A 20,277-nucleotide genomic window follows, 5' to 3' on the forward strand; every position below is an offset into this window, starting at 1 on the left:
AACCACCACGAGAAAGGGAATGCTACTGCATATTATTACGCTTGTTTTGGATACACACACAGTAACCCTCTGCCTGCTAGAGCCTGTGTGACCCCGATGAGACAGCTGATCACCATGCGCTGTTTTGGGATACCTTCAGAGCCCAAGACAAAGGAGGATGAAGCCGACAGCTGAACAAAGACAACAATGTCCCTCAAAAATGAGGTGGCGACACAAGAGCACCTCGAGAGGCATGACATTGTTGACGTCTCCAATCGTTGGCCTATCTCGATCTGCGGTTCCAAAGTTTTCAACATGGCAATACCTGACAACCTCCGGTTTGCTCTCATCTGCCCGCCCCGCAGACTCGAGGCAGACAAGACAAAAGAAACGGCCCTCATCTTCGACAAATTTGTCTTCTACTTTGCTGACTATGACCGACGTCAAGGGATGTGGCTGGCGGTGGATCGCCCGGCCCGGCCTGACATCAAACCCTGGAACCAGGACTGGAATCCGGCTACTTACGAAGCGATGTGGAAGGAACTTGTCGACAAGTGGCTCGTGAACTGGACTGACGAACTCCCACCCACACCCGCACAAGACATTCTCTTGGTCGACTGGCAAGAGTCGGTACCGTATGTCAATAACCTCGTTGACGAGCACACGGTGGGTCAATATAGGCGGTTGATAAAACGCGAGCTGGGGATCCGGCATTACTGCCTCTACCCAACACTGAGAGCGACGAGTTTCTTGGATGAACAGGCAAAGAGATACAAGACTTCGGAGCTGCTTGAACTCGAGAGGAAGGGCCCCAATCTCGACCTGGTCTCTTTCCGGGACAAGAACAAGCCAGAAAGCGAGAGGGCCTTTTTCAAATATGCTGCACTGCCTCGCGATGACTTCAACAACATGCTCGAGCATTTTGTGCTCCACAAGTTGTTCAGCTCCCCATCAACCCGCCAACTCTTTGATCTTTACAAGCACCCCGTGATGGATGACACGGGTAAGGTTGTTGTCGGGTTCCTCACCGAATACTGCTCAGGAAAATCGTTAAAGGATAACGTCAGCGGCATCTTCAAGCTCGCCCACCTCCAGCAGCTCATCCGTGCGGTTAGCTTTTTAAATCAAAATCTCCATGTTTGGCACAACCGGATCAGTTACGAAAACATCATAATCGATCCACAGAAGGATAAGCCCAAGATCACAGAGCTTGGGAGCATAACGCCCTACAACAGCAAGCTTCCCGCGGATGTCCTCCTCAAGGACGTGTATGCTCTCGTCCGCGCAATTCATGCACATGTCGTCCGAACGCCAGAAGAGATTGAGCAGTTTGACCCCAAAATGATGAAGTCAGGGGACAGATGGGATGTTGACCCCAGGGTCAGGCTCGGTGACGATTTCGGGGCTTCGCACCCTGCTGAGGTGTGTTTTAATTTGTGAGTTTGCACTTTCAAGACACCGGCTGCAATCGATGCTCACAACAAAATCAATGGCACACAGCCTCACACAACAGAGGAAAGGTTTACCTGATATCTGGCGGCCATCCCCACTGCGCGAAGCAGAGATGCCTAACATCACGAGGGAGTCCGCTCCCCGACCCGGAGAACCACCAAAGCCCAACGACCTAGCTAGCTACTGGCTCCGCGACCCGGAAGATAAGGCTTTCCAACATGACCCCCTTCCCAAGTGGGTCCGCACACCGCACACGAAACTTGTTGAACTGCAGCTCGCCAACGGGGAGAGACCGGCCGAAGAGCTGCTCAAAGAGATTGAACCACCCCTCATACCACTAGCCAACACTGTAGAAATGATTGAGTTTGTCGGAAGGGTTCAACATAGTGTCAACCTCGGCACGCCCGTCAGCGAACGCGTTATTAAGAAAGTGGAGGAGATAGCGAACACGCCCGGGATTCGGGTACCGCCGTTGAACCTCCCCAGCCGGAAGAGACCCCGTAGGGAAAGTGACGTTGGTAACGAAGAAAAACGGATCTCTTCTTGGCGGGAGAAACAAGCGCTGAATCAGCTCATGAAGGAGCTGAGGGAGGCTACAGATCTGGCACAGAAGGCCGGAGAGGAAGCGGAGGAGGCTGCGAAGGAGGCAAAGGAGGCGACCGACCAACTTACAGGGCTCAAAACGATGATTGAAGCTGCTAGGAAGGTTACGGCGACATCCTTGCATGTGACTGGGCCGTTGCCGAGGCCACAACCGGGTGTTGCGTGGCAGATATAGTCGGGCTGAGCGAGGGTACTTTTTGTACTAGAGGGCAATGTGTGGAAGCTATTTTTGGATGAGTTGTTGATATGAATTCTATGGGTTTAACCAATGGGCTTGAAGAAAAAAAAAAAAAAAACTTGAAGCACATCTATGTGCCGGCAGTGAACACGTGTGAGGCAATTCAGGGGGTCAGGTGTGTCCTCGGCACGCCGTCAGTGGTACCTCATCCTCTAGTCACAATCTTGTCGAGGAATTCTCACCGAGTATTCCGTCTCTCAAACTACCTTATCCTAACAGCTTCATCACTCCCGATCAAGTGGTCTTGTTTCGTTCTTTCTTCAATTGTACCTCAAAGAGGAAGAAGGGCGCTTGCTGTGTTTGAACCTGGCATTGCCGCCGGAACATTTTGCTGTCAACAATGGTTGAATTGGCCGTGGAGGTACTTAGCTGTGGCCAACGTCGATAGGTGTACATAAGGGTGCTGGAACAAACCCTGTTTCGTCAAGTTTGAGGACCCGACATGGTTGGAAGGGTTTCAAAAAGTGTTGGGTAAAAGTCGGCGGGTTTGAGAATCCAAAAGCGCGATTGAAGACAGAATTGAAGACAGAATTAAAGTTGGTTTGCCAGACAGCAATAAAGTGTCTCGCCATCAGGGTTTTTGAAATCAACCGAACTTGACACCGAAATTTGTCTTGAACACAGGGAATGAAACTGCTTCAACAATGCCTTGAAGATAACTAGAATCTTGCAGACACTGGTTTTGCAATGCCAGTCTGACACTTTTTGCAAGTTTCCAGTACATGATTGACCTACACGGAGACAGCTGGAACCCAAAGTCGTCTCTGAAAACATGGAAAAGTTCAAATTATTGGTATCTAGTGGTATCATTTGTCCGAATCCTCACAACAAAACATCCAAACCCATGAAACACCCATCAAGCCGTAATCATGTCAAAAACATTCACATACCCGTCGAAATCTCCCACTGCAATCTTTGTGCAGTCGTTTGAAAAAGCAGCCGCGGTGATGACGGATCCTCGAGTCGCAAAGTCTCCCCTGAAGGCGCCACTGGCCGCATCGCTCACGTCGAATCCGTCTTCTGTCCGGCACGCCAGGTACTGGCAGTCCTTCGACACGGCCAAAGGCCACCCCTCTGTTTGCCTGACCACATTCAAATTGTAATTATGCACCCTCCCTGTTTCCAGATACCACAGCACCACATCTCTCCCCCAAACCGTCACCACCACCTTCCCATCCCCAGACACTTGCAAAATATCACACGCCGCCCTCGCCCCAATCTCAATCCTCTTCAGCGTCTTCCCGCTATGTAGATCCGTAACCCTCACATACCCGTCCCTCCCCGCCGTCACCAACCCCCCACTTTCGGGCAAGAACCCCATCCCCGTCACCTCCTCTGTGTGCTTGATAATCATCGTCCTCACCTTCAACAACCTCAGTTTCTCCAACCCACAAACCACCACCCGGCTCGAGTCCTTACTCGACACCCCAGCCACCAACCCCCCATCCTCACTCATCACCACCGGCGCCCTCACCGGCACCTCATTCCTGCTCCACCTAATCCTCTTCCCCACATCATACACCTCCACCAACGGCTGCCGGGCATCAAACCCATCCAACCCCTTAACCTTGACATACAAAGGACAGACCACCACCAGCTCCCCCGCCGCCGCCCTCCCAGGCCGGAAACAGAACCCCTTGTGAACCTTGAGCCCAAACAAATTCGTGTGCGTCCTCCCCGCGCCGTCCTCTCTGACCGCCCACACCGCCAAGGCACTCGACTCGTCAGGGTCGAAGCTCTTGATGTTGCTCTGCTTCGGCACCACAGCAGCAACGTGCTTGTCGCCCGGACCGAAAGCCAAGTCCGACACCTCGCCTTGCACGGCCGCCGTCTTGCTTCCCACAAAGTTATTGGCGTGGTGCGCCGTCATGATCTTGACAAAGACCATGCTGGTCATGGTTTCAGAGGGCATCTGGCCCGGCTCCTCATCGGGGGGATCGTCCCATCGTCGGCGCGTGCTGCTTGTGATGCTGGCGTTGTCGCCTCCGCTGCCGCTGCCGCTGCCGCTGCCGTTGCCAAAGGAGGGGACGCTGAGGGACTCCTCCACTGTGGCCCGGAATGGCGGCGGTGGTGCTGGTGCTGGTGGTGGTGGGGCGGCGGGTGAGTCTGACATTTCTGTAAGGTATGTGTGGGAGGTGTACAGACAGGAAAAGCGAATGTACAATGCAGGTGGTGTTGAGGGAGAAGGGGTGACAGACAAAAACAAGGCAGAAAACAAAGGATGGTATGCTCTGATTAAGAAGGTGCAGCAGTGATCAGGCAAACAAATGCGGGCCGAGGTTGTGGCGCTTTATGCCAGTGAGATCTTGTGTAACCTTGCTTTTAGTTCACTGGGGTGGGACCTGTGGGTGTCTGGTGCCAGCAGAAACAGCAAAAAGACCACGCCATGACTTCACCATGCATCATTTGGGACGTTGGGCTTTTCCAAAGGCTGAAATCATGTATGGAATGTATCCGCTAGTGGTTGATAGTCGGTGAATGAGGTGCTGTAAAAACATGCAAAGTGCGAGATCTGCAAAACAGAATTCCGAGGCCGCCGGTGTTGTGCTGTTGTTGGCGGGGGGCTTGGAGGCTTGTACAATTGAAATCTGCGGGCAGCTGGCCAGCAATGGGGCGCCAAGTTTATACCCAGTTTTCGGTTCCATCCCCAAGTTCAATATCTCTGAGGCTGTGCTGTCAGGAATCAGCAGCTACAAACCGTCCAGATGCATTTTGACACGCCAACTCCCGAAACCCTTCTTGCATGGCTTCCAAGAGCGGCAAGGACCCTGAATGAGACTCCCCACTTGACTCGTGCTCGATTAAACACGGCCATTCGGGCTCTTGGGCGGAGTCGGGATGTGCTGGTCGGTGGCATCCGACCATGATGCATCTGCGTGTTTGAGGTGATGGACAAAGTGGTTCTGCACGGAAGCCCAAATGCCAGGCCGTTCAACTTGGTGATTTACTATGTCAGCAGCCGAACTGGCTGTCACGGATTGACCACTCACGTCGAATGTCAGGGTGCTGCTCCATAGCCCATCTTGTCAAGGCGAGATGTGACGAGACGTTGAGCATGAAAACTAACAACGGCACTAGTCAGCCAATGCCGCCGGTGATCCGGGAGCTCCGGATAGGCAGCCACACTTACACAGAGACCCTTCCAGCTTCGTGGGGTCGTTGGCGGCCTCACTAGCTTGTGTATATGCTTCATAGGTCTCCCCATGAGGCATGTAGCTCTGTTCGAAGCTCAAACCGCCGGCCTCCAGTGGCCTGACACTGCCTTTGTACTGGCCATGAATGACACCGCATAGTTCCGTAGCGATGTTGCGGTGATAGTAGGGTATTCGGAGCGTGTTCCTAGAGACTGCCCACTTGTCCCCAAAGACGCAAAAGTCCACCAAGCTTGCAGCCGGCCACTTGCTTGGAGCAGTCAGGACACAATACGAGGTTGGATCTAGTTGATCGGTGTTCGCCGTCAAATGACAAAATCGTGACAAGTCGTACCGATATGGCGCATATTTCCCATGCCATGCCACCACGTCAAACGGCGTGTGTGGCTGTGTGTAAGAGAACAGTCTTCCGGCCAACTTGACGGTGACACAAAATGAACTGGTGTCCTCGTCCGGGTCGAGGTCAAACCGTGCGACTGGATATTCAAAGTCTCGATCATGCGCCAGGCCGTTTGCGCCCAACACACCCAGATCGGGCAATGCGTATCGAGTCCCAAAAACCTCCAACGCGTAGCCGGAGGCTTTGATTTCTGACCACTGATCCCCGGCTGGACGGAAGATTTCGACCGAAAATCGAATTCCTGCAGGCAGGACCACAATGGAGCCGGGCTTGACCAAGAGGCTGCCCAGCTCGGTCTTGACATTCAGTGTCCCTTGTTGTGGTACCACCAGAAGCTCGCCGTCGTGGTTAACAAAGGCCTCACGCTCCATATTCATGTTGAACTCGTACTGATGAACTGCCAGACCCTCTTTGAGCGTGGCGTCACCATGGCCCCCCATAGTTCTCAAGCCTTGAACAAAGGTGACCCTGCGGTTCGTGGCCGAGTTCGACGATTCATTGCTTTTTAGAGGACCCCACGTATATGGAAGCGGCGTGAAGGCGACATTCGAGTTCGTGGGTAGAAAGCATGACTCCAGCTATCGACTTGGTCAGCCTGGTAACTGAAGCGTTGTGAGGCCTCTACAACAAACATGGAGAATCTCTTCCACCTGTGATGGCGGGTGACGGGCTGCTGCTGGCTTTCCACGGTACATCCATCTGTAAATAAGAATGTCAAGGCACGAAACGGCAAAGGTTGTCGAGGGCCCACGTACACGTTGGCAGCTGTGCTTTTTGTTGACATGAAAGAGGTGCCGTTCAGAAGCTCAGCGTAGAGTCCATATCTGCTTTTCTGGGGGAGGTTGGTACCGTGTGGAGGAAGGGCACCCGGTATTGCTTCTGTGGAATGGTGGTTTCCAAATCCAACCTGATATCTGTAGGGGTCCTCGGAATCCGCCGCGGTTTCTGGCCATGTTGGAAATTGTTGGAAGGCCATGTTCCTGATGTTCCAGGTTCAAGCAAGCTAAAAAGTCCAGAGGCAGCGAGGAGCAAAAGATTGGTCTTGGAAGCTTGCTGACTGCTCTAGATATAGCATGCCCGAAGAGTCTGTCTCTCGTTCGGCCTTTGCCTGTTCAGACAGCTGGTGGTCTGCGGCGTTAACCGGCCCTCAGATGAATAGTTTGCCGCTCATAAACACCGAGCCAGACCAATGTGCTCGCTCCGCACGCCTTCCTTGTGAATCCAGGTGAGGCTCTCGTCAACGCGCTGGCAAGGGTGGCTACCCCATATGTGGCTAGCAATGAGCGCGATGCTATAATTGGTGAATGTAGCAGCGGACTGGCCGGTCGGCCAAGCAATGACAGAGGCTTCCGCCCCTCCATAACCCGCGCGGAACAACGGAAGGCTTCCACGCCTGCAGCTGACAGAGGACAGAGCATGCAGAGTAAATGCACTCTGCGACTCTTAGCTGGACCATGCACCCACAAAACTGTTGGCTTGGTTTTCTTCCGGTCAGGCGAGCACCCAAAGAAGCAACATTGTTAGACCAACGATGTAACAGAAAGCAGGGCCTGGCCGCGGGAACAAAGACGGATGGATGTTGGTCACGGGCCTAGCGTTTCCAGACTGCCGGGTCGGCATCAAAAGATCCCGAAGTCTCGTGTAGTTATCCGTCCACTAGCGTCATGTTTGCCGCCTTCTGTTGCCGTGTTCGAACCCTTGCTCCTCGTGGCCAGCATCTCCCCTCCTAGATCTCACTGGGCTGCTTGATCAGTCGTGCAACGTGGGGTCGAGGGATCGTGACAGATGCCGTGATGGAGACACGGCGGGAACCCGTGTGGGACTTGCTGGAAAGGGAAGCAACAGATCAGCGCCGAGTGCCGCATAGAGCTAGCTGTAAACAGGACGGTTTCTTTTTCTCTTCCCTTGCCCAGCAGGTTGCCGTTAGTTCCCGTCCGGCTCCGGCCCGTGGCATGTTCCGTTGTGCCCTTCTTTGCTTGGGATTATCCAAGACCATGACTCTACGAGCCTGGTCGAGTTGCAGCCAGGTCAAGATAGCTTCAACAAACCTCCGTACTTGCCCGAGAAAGGGCTGTTTGGTGGTTTATGGGCCGCTGATTCGTGCGCTTGTATACCTAGCTGGTAAGGAGTTGTTGACAAACAAGGGCGAGCTGAGATCTGAATGGAATTGTTAGCCCACTGTTGGCTCTCGCCTCCTCTCGATGCCTCCACGGGCTGCAGTAGTTGGGCAAGTAGGACACGGATCAACTGCCGCTCCCGACATGGCAGTTGCAGGCCATACCACCTGAATGACTCCGTCGTTTGAGAGAACGGGCCCTGAGGAACGTAATATGGCCTGATGGATCGGCATCTCGACGGCTCGGACGGAAGATGGTGTAGTGAGGCTGGATGATCGCTGACCCTGTTTTGTGGCCCGGGAAGCAATCCATCGAGCACAACGACGTTGCAGACGGGTTGAAAGGGTAGCATACGACGAAGGGTAGCTGCTGTCCACGAGAATACAACCCCCTTTCAAGCTTGGTCCCTGGTAGGACCATTGGGGATAAGGTTCGGGGAGGTCTGCCCCTGCCCCCGATGGAGACCAATGGCGGGACAGCAGGTTGTCGTGAGCTTCCAGCTTCCGCAGGAAGTTTCTTGTTCCAAACAGGTACTGCGTGAGGTGCTCCCCATTACGAGAATCTAAACTTCCGGATGAAATACCTCGTAGTTTTCCGCATGGGTCTCACCAAGCACTCATGGTGATCACATCGATCCTGCAGGCCATCCTCGTCAGTCTCTGCATGGTAAAAGTAGGTTACTGATAGTACATAACTTGAACTTTCAGCGGTTCGGTGTGGTGTTCCATCATGAGAGAGCTCTGAGCCGTTGAAACCCGAGGAGGTTCAGTCTTTGGTTCCGTTCTGGTTCGGATTTGTCGCTCATTCATCTACTTCGTCATGATCCATTGGTCCCTTTGACTACCCAGCTAGGCCTACCATCATTAAGCTAACCATCGGATCCTCTCTGAGAAGCTCCGCGGTTGACGCGGAAGGTTGCATAATGTCATTACTCACCCATCCAGATATTGATGAGGCATGTTGAGACCGACAAACAATATGAACCGGCAAGCAATGCGGCGGATGCGGCTTTGCTGCACGGCGTATTTGCCCAATACCTCCATCTTGTTGCTCGTTGACTTGATGGCGCCCCCTAACAGTTGAAGAACTGAACCCGTCCTGTTGTCCTTCCTCAGCTGCGTGTAAGCTATCCCCTATTCTCCACTTTCGTACATGCAAATAATGGTCAGCAGGTTTGTTCGGCAAACCAACAGGCAGTATGGCGCAGAATCTGCCTGCCGCGGTATCCGGCAGGGGCAGGAAGGGCCAGATACATGTTGGTGTGTGAAAAATATGGCCATGTGACACATAACGAGCCATGGATCTCATGGCCTTTCCATTATCCTACAATTCCTTTCGGCATCTCCCGCTCTCTGTTGCGTGTGACCGGCGAGATAACCAACTGTGTATACCTACAAGTACAAAGAGAAAAGAAAGGTGCGTAGTGCGGCTACCTGCTGTTCATATGCTGGATAGCAGCGAGCCACTTCTGCTCATCAGACCTACGGCGACCAACGGTTAGCAACAACGATCGGCATCTTATACAAAAATCGAGAATAGACTCACTTGTCAAACTTGAGCAGCTTTCCAAGAACAGGTACCAACTGCGCCCTCAGCCTATTATCCTTCTGCTCCAAAAACTGCAACATAATCGTCTTCAGGTACATGGCGTCGGGGGTACCCGCTCCATTGACGCTGCCGGAACGAGTCGATTCCTGCGAGGTCCTACTGGGGTTCGCAGCAGCCGACGACAACTTGGCCTGCAGTGTCTTGACCTCCTTGTTCAACTTGTCATACCTTAACCGGTAATCGTCCAGCGCCCGACGCAACTCCGTCGCTTTCCTCTCGTGCTCCCGCACCTGCAGCTCCGATGCATCCAAAGTGGAGCGGAGGTTGGAGACGGTAGTGCGCATCTCACTCACTTCCGTCTCGGCCCTCTCCTCGATAGCCTCGAGCTCCTGCCTCCTACGGCGCCACTCGCGCTCCTCGCGTTCGAGGCTGTCTTTCTCGCTGGCAAGTTCCTTCACTTCCCGCTCCAGGTCGCGCACCTTTTGCTTGAGCTCCTCCGTCTCCCGCGATTTGCGACGAGCAAGGGAGGACGACTCATCTTCGAGGCGATCTCTCTCCTCGATGGCGGCCTCCATCTTGGTGCGCATCTCATGTAACCTGCTCTCAGCACGCTCGTCAGCCCCGGCGAGGAGCTTCCGCATCGTGTCAGTGTCGCGAGTGCGTTCATCCAACATCTTCCGTGTATCGGTCAGTTCCTCTTCCAGGTTCTCGACCTGAGACTGGCTCTCCTTGAGCTGCAGGCGTAGTTCCGCAGTCTCATCACGCATGCTTCCGATGAGGCTTTGAGCGCTGGAGTACTGATTGGTCTTTGCCTTGACTTCTTCCCGGAGAGTAGCTTGCTCCTTTCTTAACCTGTCGAGTTCGTCCTCAAGCTGTCCGACGCGTGGGCGGAGCTTGGATGCCTCCTCTTGCACGCGCTGCAGTTCCCTGGATGCTTTCTCTTCCCTGGCCGAGATTTCGATCTTTTCAGCTTCTGAACGACGGAGGTCGCGGCCGGTAACACGACGTTCGTCCTCCACCTTCAGCCTAGCATTTGTCTCTTGGGCCACCTTCTCGTGCAGAGTCTTGATCTCAGCCTCTCGATCGGTCGCAAGACGCTGGGCGCGGGCCAGCTCAGTCTTGAGATCCCTCTCGCGCTTCTCAAGGTTGCGCAGCTCAGTCGTCTTGGCTGCCAGTTCCTCCTTGGTTGTCTTGAGCAGGGCAGACTCCTGCCTGAGGTTCTTAAGCTCCGGCTGAGCCTTCTGAAGCATCTCCCGAAGATCAGTGAGGTCCTTGTATCTGGTCTGTGCAAGCTGCTGGGCGGCAGCCAAATCGGATTGCAAGGTCGATGACTTCATCTTCAGGTCGTCAAACTCTTGCTTCAACGACTCGTGTTCGCCCTGAAGCTTGGTGTTGACCTGAGCACCAGCGGCCGCGGTCTCGACCTCCTTCTCAAGTTCCGCAATGCGTTCCTTGAGCTCCCTCTTCTCAGCCTCGAGCTCCTTGAGCCTTTGCTTGGCCTCAACATGGTCGTGGCCAATAGTCATCAGGTTCTCTTGGAGATTCTCAATTTCTTCACGGAGATCCTCCTCCGTCTTCCTCTGCTTCGATAGTCTTTCGATTCGCTGGTCCTTCTCGGCCAACTCTTCTTGGAGGCGCGTCAATTCGGTTTGCAGCTCGTCAGCGGAGGGCCCTAGCAGTGGCGAAGAGGGGGGCTGTTCAGTAACTGATGCTTCGCTGGGGGCGGGTTCAGCAGCAGCAGCAGCCGCGCCGCCGCCGGCACCGCCCTTCTTCTTTTTCTTGTTGTTCTTCTTCCTGCCACCACCCTGTGCAGGTTGGGCCGGAGTGCTGGCTGAAGCAGCAACAGCAGGGACAGGCGCTGGGATAGGAACCGACACTGCAGTCTTCAGCTTTTTGTCCAACTCTTCTATCTTGGCTTCATCCTGAGCCTTGGCCTTCTTCAGTGTCTGGATTTCAGAATTCAGTTCCTGGATCTTGGTATCGAGATTCTCCTTTGCTTCCGTGATTGTTTTCATCTCCTCCTCCAGGTCCTTGTTGCGGTTTGAGGCGGAAGAAAGCTTCGCTTCCTTCTCCTTGATGGCCTGCTTGCCCTGTTCCACCTGCCTCTCGAGGTCTTTGATCGTGGCCCTGGCGGTAGTGGCGCGCTCTGTCAAGGTTGTGATCTCGGTATTCCTAGCAGTGAGTTGTGCTTCAAATGAGTTCTTCAAAGCGGCAGCATCCTTGGCTTCGCCAAGTTCCTGCATAGCCGTCTCAAGACTCTCCACCAGACCGGCACTGTGCTCCTTGGCCTCGGACAGCTCTTCCTTCAAAGTGCGAACCTCAGTTTCGAGCTTCTCAATCTGTTCTGTCTTCTTTTCCACCTCTGCTTGTAGTTGTGGGATCTCAGTGTCATAAGAGAACAATGATTCGCCCTGGCCGCCTTCTTGGGACGCCTCTCCAGCCTTGACCATCTCGGAACCCTTCTCCTTCTCAGCAGGTGGGCTTGTTGATTTGTTGATCTTCAGTGCGGCAATCTCCTCCTTAAGCGCAAAAACCTCCTTGTCGTTCTCGGTGATCTTTTTAGAAAGTTCATCATTGAGAGCTGCCAATTGCTTCTCGGCCTCATCTGCCTTCTTTTTGTGCGAATCCTTCTCGGTAGTAACACGCTTTAGCTCTTCCATCACCATGTCGCTCTTGAGGTTCACCTGATTCAGGTACTCTACGAGAGCTTGAGGCTCGGCAATCGAAGTCAAGGGGGTGTTTTCCTTCAAAGTCTTCTCAAAGGGCTCGATCAGCATTACTTTGCCATGCGCAATTCGGTAGGACCGTAGCAATTCCGGGTAGGCCTTTTCAAGCCTTTCGAGCTTCCTCAACTTGGCGCGGACCTCGGCCGGCAGTTCGGAAGCGACGAGAGTCACAGTTGAGGACTCCATCGACCTCTTCTCTGAGATCGAGGATGCGTCTGCGTTTTGCCCACTCTTCTCAGACATGGCTCTTGACGAAGCAGCCTCGCCCCCCTTTTCGGGAATCACGCCCAGTTCCTTTGCCTTTTCTGGATCCGTCGACATTGGGGTCGCGGCTCTCGAGGGTGTTGCGGTATCGTCGGTGTCGTCGATTGTAAAAGCAGCCTCGAATACGGCAGGATCGGGATTTGCGGCCCCCCCTTCTCGACTGGCGGAATCCTGGCCCTGCTTCGCTGCTGGGCGCGGTCGTCGAGCTGGAGAATGGGTACCCGCACCACTAGATGAGCGCGACCTCCGCGCAGGAGCGCTCCCCGAAGCCTGCGGTTGCGCCTCCAGAGAGGCACGTTGTCGAGCTTGTTCCTCTGCGATGGTCCGGTCAATTGCTCCTTTCAGTCTCTGCAGGTGCTCCATTGTCAGGTTTGGCCGTTGAAGGAGGAGTTAGTTGCCTTGAGCGGATGTTGCAACTGACCTGGAACATATTGAGTTAAGACTGGAGAAACCAGCCACCAAAAAAAAAAAAAAGGATAACACAGCAGAATTGTCTCCGCGGAGACACGAAAGGGAGCGCAAGGTGTCAAGTTGTCCTGTAGCTGCACAGACAAAGGTCGAGATTAGTCGTCACAATTGGTGCGCAAGGCGGAATATGGAGTAGGTGGAAAGGGCAAGGGAACGAAAAGAAGAGACTAACTTTTAGAATCAAAAGCTCCAGAAAAGAGGATTGGACTTCATTCAACGGCCGTGGGCATGATCTTGTTCCTCTGATGCCACAGCGGATTGTTTCGTCCTTCGTCTCTGAAGTTGAGCCACTTGTCAGCCAGCGCCAGCTTTCAGCAGCAGTTCGCAGCCTGCCAAGAGCGCCCTGACAACCCCCGAGATTTTAGGCCGCGCAGGGGTCGTCGGGAAGTTGGGATTGCCGGCGGCATCTTGTTTTTGTGGGTAAGCCGTTATGCGGCATACAGAGATATTTGCGTCTTTCCACCAATGTTGGGCATTTGTCTGCCAGCCTCCCAGCCCAGCGACAATAAGGTTGATACGAGCATAGACGTGGAGAAGACCGTGAAAAGATAAAAGTTAGAGAAGATGGAGCGGTCATGCCAATCTCGGAGGTCATACTCCGTAGTTACTGCCAGGCTGGTATGCAGAGAGATGACAGGGGTATTCTTTTATCGGGGGATGAGGTCACCGTGCGCGAGCTCTCCACAGCACCCTTGAAAGTCTAGCGCTGGAGCTCCTTTCCCAGTGCTGTCATCTTTCCATCGCAAGTTCGCAGCTGACAGCCTCAGGTGGGCGATGCGAACACAAGCTTGACATCCAAGCAGCCTTGCCGCGACAAAATTCTTGCTGGCGAAGTCTTTGCTGTCGAGGCCGACGATTTTCTCAACGGTTTTTGTTTTTTTTGTTTTACTCTTCCAGTGTTATCTCTTTTCACTTCTTACACTCTCTGCTGAAACAATAATTTCCACATCCCACACTCTACCTACCCCTTTCGCGCAAACGTAGTCCCGACGACAGCAATACAGACACGACGTTACCACCATCACGGCTATATAGCACAGTTATTGGCGACTTTTCCTCTTATTCACTATGGTTTCGCTCTGGCCATGGGGGGTTAGTGTAGCCTTGTTTCCCTGCGCCGTTTGCTTACTGACTGACATTGTATTTATTTGCACAGAGAGACGACTCTTCCCCCGCATCTTTTGAAAAGGCGCTCTCGACTCTTTCGACCAAAATAACGGTAACCCAAACTCGCCTCGATCAATCCCGCGCGAAAGCCCGGCGGATCAAGGTGCTGGGTACGCTTTACATCGGTTTCGCCTACCTTGTTTATGCGATTGTCTTGATGCTGGTGGTTGGTTACAAGGACATGGGGGCATGGGAGTGGACGGGCATGGCGGGAGGGCCGGTCTTGATTTCGCTGGTCCGCTCGATTACGACCATTTTCTTTGATTACCGAATCGAGAGGCTCACTGCGCGCCTCAAGGAGTATCAGACTGAACGCGCCAAAACCATCCAGAAACTAAAGGATGCTACCAAGTACGATTCGACGCTCGAGCTGCTCGAGAAGTACGGCGGCTCCGACAACAAACAGAAGAAGAGCAAGAAGAAGACGTCCGAGGAGGAGGAAGACGAAGGCGCTGGCGCTGTCAAAGAACAGCCACAACCCAGGCATCATGCTCGTACGGGACTGCCGCCCCCGCCCACAGCAAACATCCAGCGCCGTCCAGAGTCCAGTGCTGGTGCACCTGCACCACACTCTAGGGTGCCAAGTTCAGTATATGGAGCACCAAGCCAACGGTCTCCCAGCCCCATGATCAGTGAGGCGGCCGAGTTCGCGCCAAATGCTTTTGAAGGGAGAGCTCCCCCGCCGTTCCTACAGCATCCACCTGCCACGATGGCCCCTCCTCCCGAGCCGCACTGGTACGATCGCATTCTGGACACCTTGTTGGGGGAAGACGAGACGGCCGCCAAGAACAGAATTGTCTTGATCTGCGCGAAGTGCCGGCTTGTCAACGGCCAGGCACCACCAGGAACGAAATCATTGGCTGAGATTGGAAAATGGAAGTGCATGGCATGTGGGGCGACCAATGGCGAGATAGACGAGGGGAAGCGCATCGTGCAGGAGGTACTTGGAGGAAGGGGAACAAAGGCGGACTCCATTGCCGGAACCACCGATGATGAAGGTGGACAGAGCTCCAGCGAGATTGTCGAGGTAGAGCGGGACCTGTCCACCGAACCTCAGGAACTGTCCGTGAGGAAGAGAGCGAAGAGGGGGCAGTGAGGATCGAGTGCTAGGACGGTATTTCCTTTAACAGTTCAATCTATCTCATGGTTTCTTTTGTTGTGGCTCGCACAACACATCTACTGAACTTAAGAGGTCCGTCGTGTGCCAAGCCTGCCCTGGAACCTGCCTGCAATGCGTGGGATAAAGTACAAAGAATAGGGTTCGGTGGTGAGTCCGAACTGAGAGGGTTATGGCTCTTTGTCATAGAGCGGACCATACCCTATTTTTGGGTAGAGTACAAAGGATGGTCCATGATGACTTCGTGGGCGGTTCTGCAGGATCGCCAAAGGCTCGACAATGCCATTTTGAAGCATCTCGAAGCCATGTAGGAAGATAAAGAAATCTAATGAGGATTAAAATCTGGAAAGGCCAGCGCAGTAATCCACTTTGAGGACCGTTACATCTTTCTTTTTGATCGTAATATATTGATCAGCGCCTCATCACCATCAAAGCTCCGATATATTATTCGAAACCAGCACAGCAATGTCGTATAGCCGGGAAGATTATTACAGAACCATCACTTGTGTCGACTGCGGGTACAACTGCAAGTTTGCTTGTCTTGATGCCCACAAGAGCTCATTCGCTTGCCACAATCCACGATGCGCGAATCACTTGGGAACGGTTGAAGTTGACTTGCCTGGGGGTACACTTTACTCTCGAGAGAGGAGCCATAAAGGTTCATCCCGCCATGAGTCCTCATCCCGTCGCCGGAGCAGATCTAGGAATCTCGAGGAACCGTCATCTCACCATGGCAGCCGTTCCAGGACCACTCATCACTATGAGTATACAGCGCCACCGGAGGAACCTTCCTCTCGATACCGCAGTAGATCAACTACCAGATACCCTGAAGAGCCCTCCTCGCATCGCAGAAGCAGGTCCTCCAACAGGTATGCCGAGGAGCCTCGTCGCTTTTCTAGCTATGCCCCCCAGGGATATCCCAGCAGTTACCAGTACAGCCATGATGCTCATGCCGACTATGTCACTGTTGAACCCGACGAGACCGAGGATATAAGACAGCGCTTCGAAAGGATGGGACGTGAAAGAAAGTCGAGGTATCCACCCTCCTCTTCTGGTTACCGATATGCCCCTTCTTCTTCTTCTTCTTCTTCTTCTTCTCATTATGAGCACCCGCCATCTGAATCTCACCGTCGCAACCGATCTTCGACTAGGCAATACGAAGAGCCCCCTCGTCGCACCTCTCATAGCTACCGTGGACCGGGAAATGAAGACCCGAGAAATGAAGAAATCGAGATTGTCGACGCGGGGTCGTCTCGGTATGTTGCTCCCAGCAGTAAGCGCGGCCGTCAATATCCCCCTCGATCCGGTTCCGGTCGTAGACGTGCCTACGGGCCCTACGATGAACCACCTCGTACTCCAGACCTGCCTCCCGCTCCGTATATTTACATTGGCACGTGGGATCCCGAGGGCAACCAAATCGACTGAACAGGTTTATTATGACAGCTGGCTTGTTGTTGTGATGAACTGTGCCTTGCCTCTCAAGGTAGGCCATGTAGGTATAAGACGAGAGATAAGATAGAAAAGTGCATTTTCAGGAGTTTGGGGCATGGTTTCACTGGAGAGGTCAGGTAAGGTAGGTTGGGGAAAGCAAAGCAAGCTCTGGCATTGGGCAGCAAAGCTGGACAAACCTTTCAGGCCAAAAGGGGGAAAGCGCAGGAAGCGACATCAAACATGGCTTTAAATATCAGCTCTTCAATTCGTCGTTTTCCATCGTCCTATCCTAAGGTTTTGCACATATGTGAATTCTGTTGACCCAGTCGGCACTGGCGCCGTGCGCTGGAAATATGCCGGGCCGGTCCACGTTGTTAATCCGGCTGACATTTCCCTGTGTTGGTTCTTCGGCTAAGGTAAGATGATGCAGCATTTATGCAATTATGTAAACTCACAGCCAATCATTCCCTCCCAGGCTGGTTGAAGACAGTTGGGAAGGTTCGTGTTCCAGCTCACCACGTAGCTGCCAGCTGATGCAGGTTGGCAGCTCTGCTGCTTGGGCATCGCTCGCCCTGCCAATACACACAGCTTCATGCCTTGGAGTTCTGCCACGAGAAGCATTGCACTGCATTATCTTGGCCCAAGCCGCTCAACATATCATGTGTGGTGCCTTATTACTCGATGGGCATCTGCTCCCAGTTTCTCAACCAAAGCCTTGCCACTCGGGCTTCAGCATCGTTCTGCTTTTTTGGCAGAACGGTATATCTGAGAGTCGCCATTCATTCCACTTTTTCTTTTGTTTTTCCTTCTCCTTCTTGACACAATTTGGTCACCATCACTCTTCAGTTCTCCTTCACAGCTATCATCAATGTTTGAATACCTTTTCACCGTCCCCAAGGTAGTGGCTACTGCGCTACAAGAGAAGATCAGGCAAAATGGGCACCAACAACAACAGCAGAACACCGACGCAGGACGATCCCAATATCACTACAACTACAGAATGGGACTCAGGTGATAGCGAGGGCGTCGATTATGTCTACCAGGACAACCGCAAGTCCTCGCCCCCTTCCGACAAGAAGACCGTGAAGGCCAGGAGTCCAAGGAGGAAGAGATCACCCAAGGCAAAACCCCGCTGCCACAAGTGCGTATGTGGAGCAACTTTACACACGCCTGCCGCTGACGAAGATGTCGGCGAAGAAACCGTCTTTGAGTTAGACACCGACTCTGAGAACGGCGGATCCCACCGGAGCCATCCGACAAGGCCAAGATCCCCTCCTACGCCTGAGCCCAAGTCGCCAACCCCTGAACCCATTCCACAGCCCACCCCGGAGAGCCAGGAAAAGGGTCGCAAGGTCAAGAAGAAGAAGAGCGCTACCAAGAGGTGTCACTCCAAAAGGTCTCCATCTCCGTACATTGAGGAGTACCCCGAGCAGGCTACTAGGCCAACCATCCTTTTGAGAGAGCACAAGGCTCCCCGAAGGTTCTCCACATCCGATGCCAAACGTGCGGTCGACACCGAAGAGCGCTCCTCGCCGACGTCTTCTGCGAGAGGCAGATCACCCCCAGCCAGACGCTTTTCGACCGCATCTCCGGACAAAGTGGCGAGACCTTCTCCCAAACGACCTTCGCACCGTCGACATCATCTTGCAGCCATGCAAAGTGCGGAGGGCGAGCACTCCCTTGGGACAATGCCACCCAAGAAGCTCATCGGCAACCATGGGGACCGCGACCAGGTCTCCGAGGTGGAAGACACTGGGCCGCCATTCCCACGCCAAACACATCATGGCTCAAGTAACCAAATACCTAAAAACATTACTCGCAGTTCAGCCTGGACGGAGCATCAGCCACAATATTCGTCATCGTGGCCGCTTAACCCAGGTTTCCATCACCCACCGGGACAACCACCTCAGCAACCAACACAGCAAGACCTTCAGTACGACAGCGATGACGAGAGTGAGCATGATACACCACACAACGAGTCCAAGTTTGCGGACAACACTTTTTCGAGACCGTCTAGACAGTCTTCATTCATGGGGGACCAGTGGCAGATGGATGAAGGGTTGAAGAGAGATAGGGAGTGGGAGGAGGAACAAGAGAGAGAAAGAGAAAGGATGTTGGAAAGGGAACGAGCTCTGCAGAGAGCTCGAGAGTTGGAGATGGAGAGGGGCTTGAGCAGAGAAAGAGCACGGGAGATGGAACGCCAACGAACAGAGAGAGAGTTTGAAGAGCGACAACGACTCGAACGAGAGCAAGAGGAGCGACGACGCCACGAGGAGCGTGAGCGTGAGCGTACCCGTTCTATGCCCCACCGGCGCCGAACAATGCCCGCCCGGTTGGCTGTAGGAAATATGGATCAGGGCCCTAAGTCTGTGGTCACGGAGCTATGCGATATTTGGCGTGGCCGTGCTTCCGACTGGGAGTCTCCATATCCTTCAGACAATGAAATCTACTCCGACGACGACGACGACATGGGCCACCACAATCGACCTTTCCACCACGGTGGTCCATCAAGGTTACTACTCCTCGACAGCTGCCCACCGCGAGAGACTTCCCCCTCACTGCTCCCACCACACGGAGCTAGAAGTCATTTTGGTCTCGCTCCTATGGGGCGCCCGCCTGCACCGACAACGAGATCCCGTTCCCCTGCTCCCTTCCCAGGTCCCCGTTTGGGTCGCACCTGGGCAGGTCATTCAAGCAGCAATACGGTGAACGGGTTCTTGCTGTTGGAGGCGGGACCCCTGATGATGGAACCTGAGATGATGGATGAGGATGAAGAAGGGGAGGAGATGTTCCCACAAGGCACTGATCCTGCGCATCGAGGGTGGACGTATCCAATGGTGAGTCCTGTTTTGGAACCGCCTCGACTTTCACGGTCGGTGGTTTTGAGAAGACGGTCGATGGCACCGGATGAGCCACCTATTTTTTGCGCGAGGAAGACGAAGGAGATGTTGTCGCCCACGCCGGTTAGGGCAACGAGGTTTGATTTTGAAGGTTGGGGTCGCGATAGGAGTTCGAGGAGCTCGTTGGGGTTGGGGTTGATGGGTTGAGAGGGGAGGCAAGGCTACTAGACCTACATCCTCGGGAGAGGGGGAGTTTGGAGTTGGACGTTCAGTTGGGGGTGCAGGCAAGGCTACTAGGCCTGCCTATAGGGATTGAGAGGTGGTGGTTGTGATATCATGGATGGATGGTGTCTAGATGGTTGAGCATTCGCATGTGGGGAGTTGGTGGCTGTGACATGATTGCATGACGACTCGGCGTTTCAAAAAGAGGGTATCTTGTTTTGTTCTCGGTGGTGTGATGAGGAATTTCAGAGGGCTAGAGCTGGAGGTCATACGGAGTCTTTTTGTTGTTTGTTGGCGGTGGACAGATAATACGTATTTGAGAAGGAGGACGGACCTGAATTGTATCGACAAAAGACAAGAAGGAAGTGGAGGATATTCAAGCTCATCAGCACGCATATTTCCTTTGTATAGAATAATAATTAGTAGATAGATTTGATCGTTATGACCAACTGAGCAATAGATTAGATCTGTCGATAGATGTTCGAGGCGTTGACGGCGTGTTTGACGCGATACATTTGCGGAAAATGTAGTCAAGGCAGTTTGGAGCAGACCT

General features: G+C 53.5%; 6 protein-coding genes across 6 annotated transcripts; 3 read left to right on the forward strand and 3 right to left on the reverse strand.

The window, feature by feature from the left end:
• Positions 1-294: 294 nt before the first annotated feature.
• QC764_121270 (uncharacterized protein) lies at positions 295-2,209 on the forward strand (the record flags this gene model as incomplete). The annotated part of the gene is made up of 2 exons (XM_062943384.1): positions 295-1,415; positions 1,480-2,209. 2 exons carry the CDS (start codon positions 295-297, stop codon positions 2,207-2,209), a joined length of 1,851 nt encoding a protein of 616 aa, XP_062806477.1.
• Positions 2,210-3,128: 919 nt separating this feature from the next.
• QC764_121280 (uncharacterized protein) lies at positions 3,129-4,385 on the reverse strand (the record flags this gene model as incomplete). The annotated part of the gene is made up of 1 exon (XM_062943385.1): positions 3,129-4,385. The coding sequence occupies one exon, from the start codon at positions 4,383-4,385 to the stop codon at positions 3,129-3,131; it is 1,257 nt and encodes a 418-aa protein (XP_062806478.1).
• A 307-nt stretch (positions 4,386-4,692) lies between these two features.
• QC764_121290 (uncharacterized protein) lies at positions 4,693-6,800 on the reverse strand (the record flags this gene model as incomplete). Its single annotated transcript, XM_062943386.1, has 5 exons — positions 4,693-5,207; positions 5,263-5,334; positions 5,403-6,402; positions 6,457-6,523; positions 6,580-6,800. 5 exons carry the CDS (start codon positions 6,798-6,800, stop codon positions 5,074-5,076), a joined length of 1,494 nt encoding a protein of 497 aa, XP_062806479.1. The 3' UTR covers positions 4,693-5,073.
• A 2,570-nt stretch (positions 6,801-9,370) lies between these two features.
• On the reverse strand, positions 9,371-13,481 carry IMH1 (Golgin imh1; the record flags this gene model as incomplete). The annotated part of the gene is made up of 3 exons (XM_062943387.1): positions 12,901-13,481; positions 9,487-12,827; positions 9,371-9,422 (listed from the first exon to the last, which is right to left on the reverse strand). Exons 1-3 carry the CDS (start codon positions 12,907-12,909, stop codon positions 9,371-9,373), a joined length of 3,402 nt encoding a protein of 1,133 aa, XP_062806480.1. The 5' UTR covers positions 12,910-13,481.
• A 201-nt stretch (positions 13,482-13,682) lies between these two features.
• Positions 13,683-16,943, forward strand: QC764_121310 (uncharacterized protein). Its single transcript, XM_062943388.1, has 2 exons — positions 13,683-14,039; positions 14,104-16,943. Exons 1-2 carry the CDS (start codon positions 14,016-14,018, stop codon positions 15,208-15,210), a joined length of 1,131 nt encoding a protein of 376 aa, XP_062806481.1. The 5' UTR covers positions 13,683-14,015; the 3' UTR covers positions 15,211-16,943.
• A 654-nt stretch (positions 16,944-17,597) lies between these two features.
• On the forward strand, positions 17,598-19,709 carry QC764_121320 (uncharacterized protein; the record flags this gene model as incomplete). The annotated part of the gene is made up of 1 exon (XM_062943389.1): positions 17,598-19,709. One exon carries the CDS (start codon positions 17,598-17,600, stop codon positions 19,707-19,709), a length of 2,112 nt encoding a protein of 703 aa, XP_062806482.1.
• Between the last annotated feature and the right edge of the window lie 568 nt (positions 19,710-20,277).

Source organism: Podospora pseudoanserina, chromosome 1 (genome assembly GCF_035222485.1).
Source record: "Podospora pseudoanserina strain CBS 124.78 chromosome 1, whole genome shotgun sequence".
NCBI classification, from domain to species: Eukaryota; Fungi; Ascomycota; class Sordariomycetes; order Sordariales; family Podosporaceae; genus Podospora; species Podospora pseudoanserina.

Bases quoted from the DNA above. Each gene is read 5' to 3' on its own strand.
- QC764_121310 (XM_062943388.1), top strand. From the start codon at position 14,016: ATGGTTTCGCTCTGGCCATGGGGG. The intron at 14,040-14,103 runs GTTAGTGTAGCC...TTATTTGCACAG, and splicing joins TTTCGCTCTGGCCATGGGGG to AGAGACGACTCTTCCCCCGC.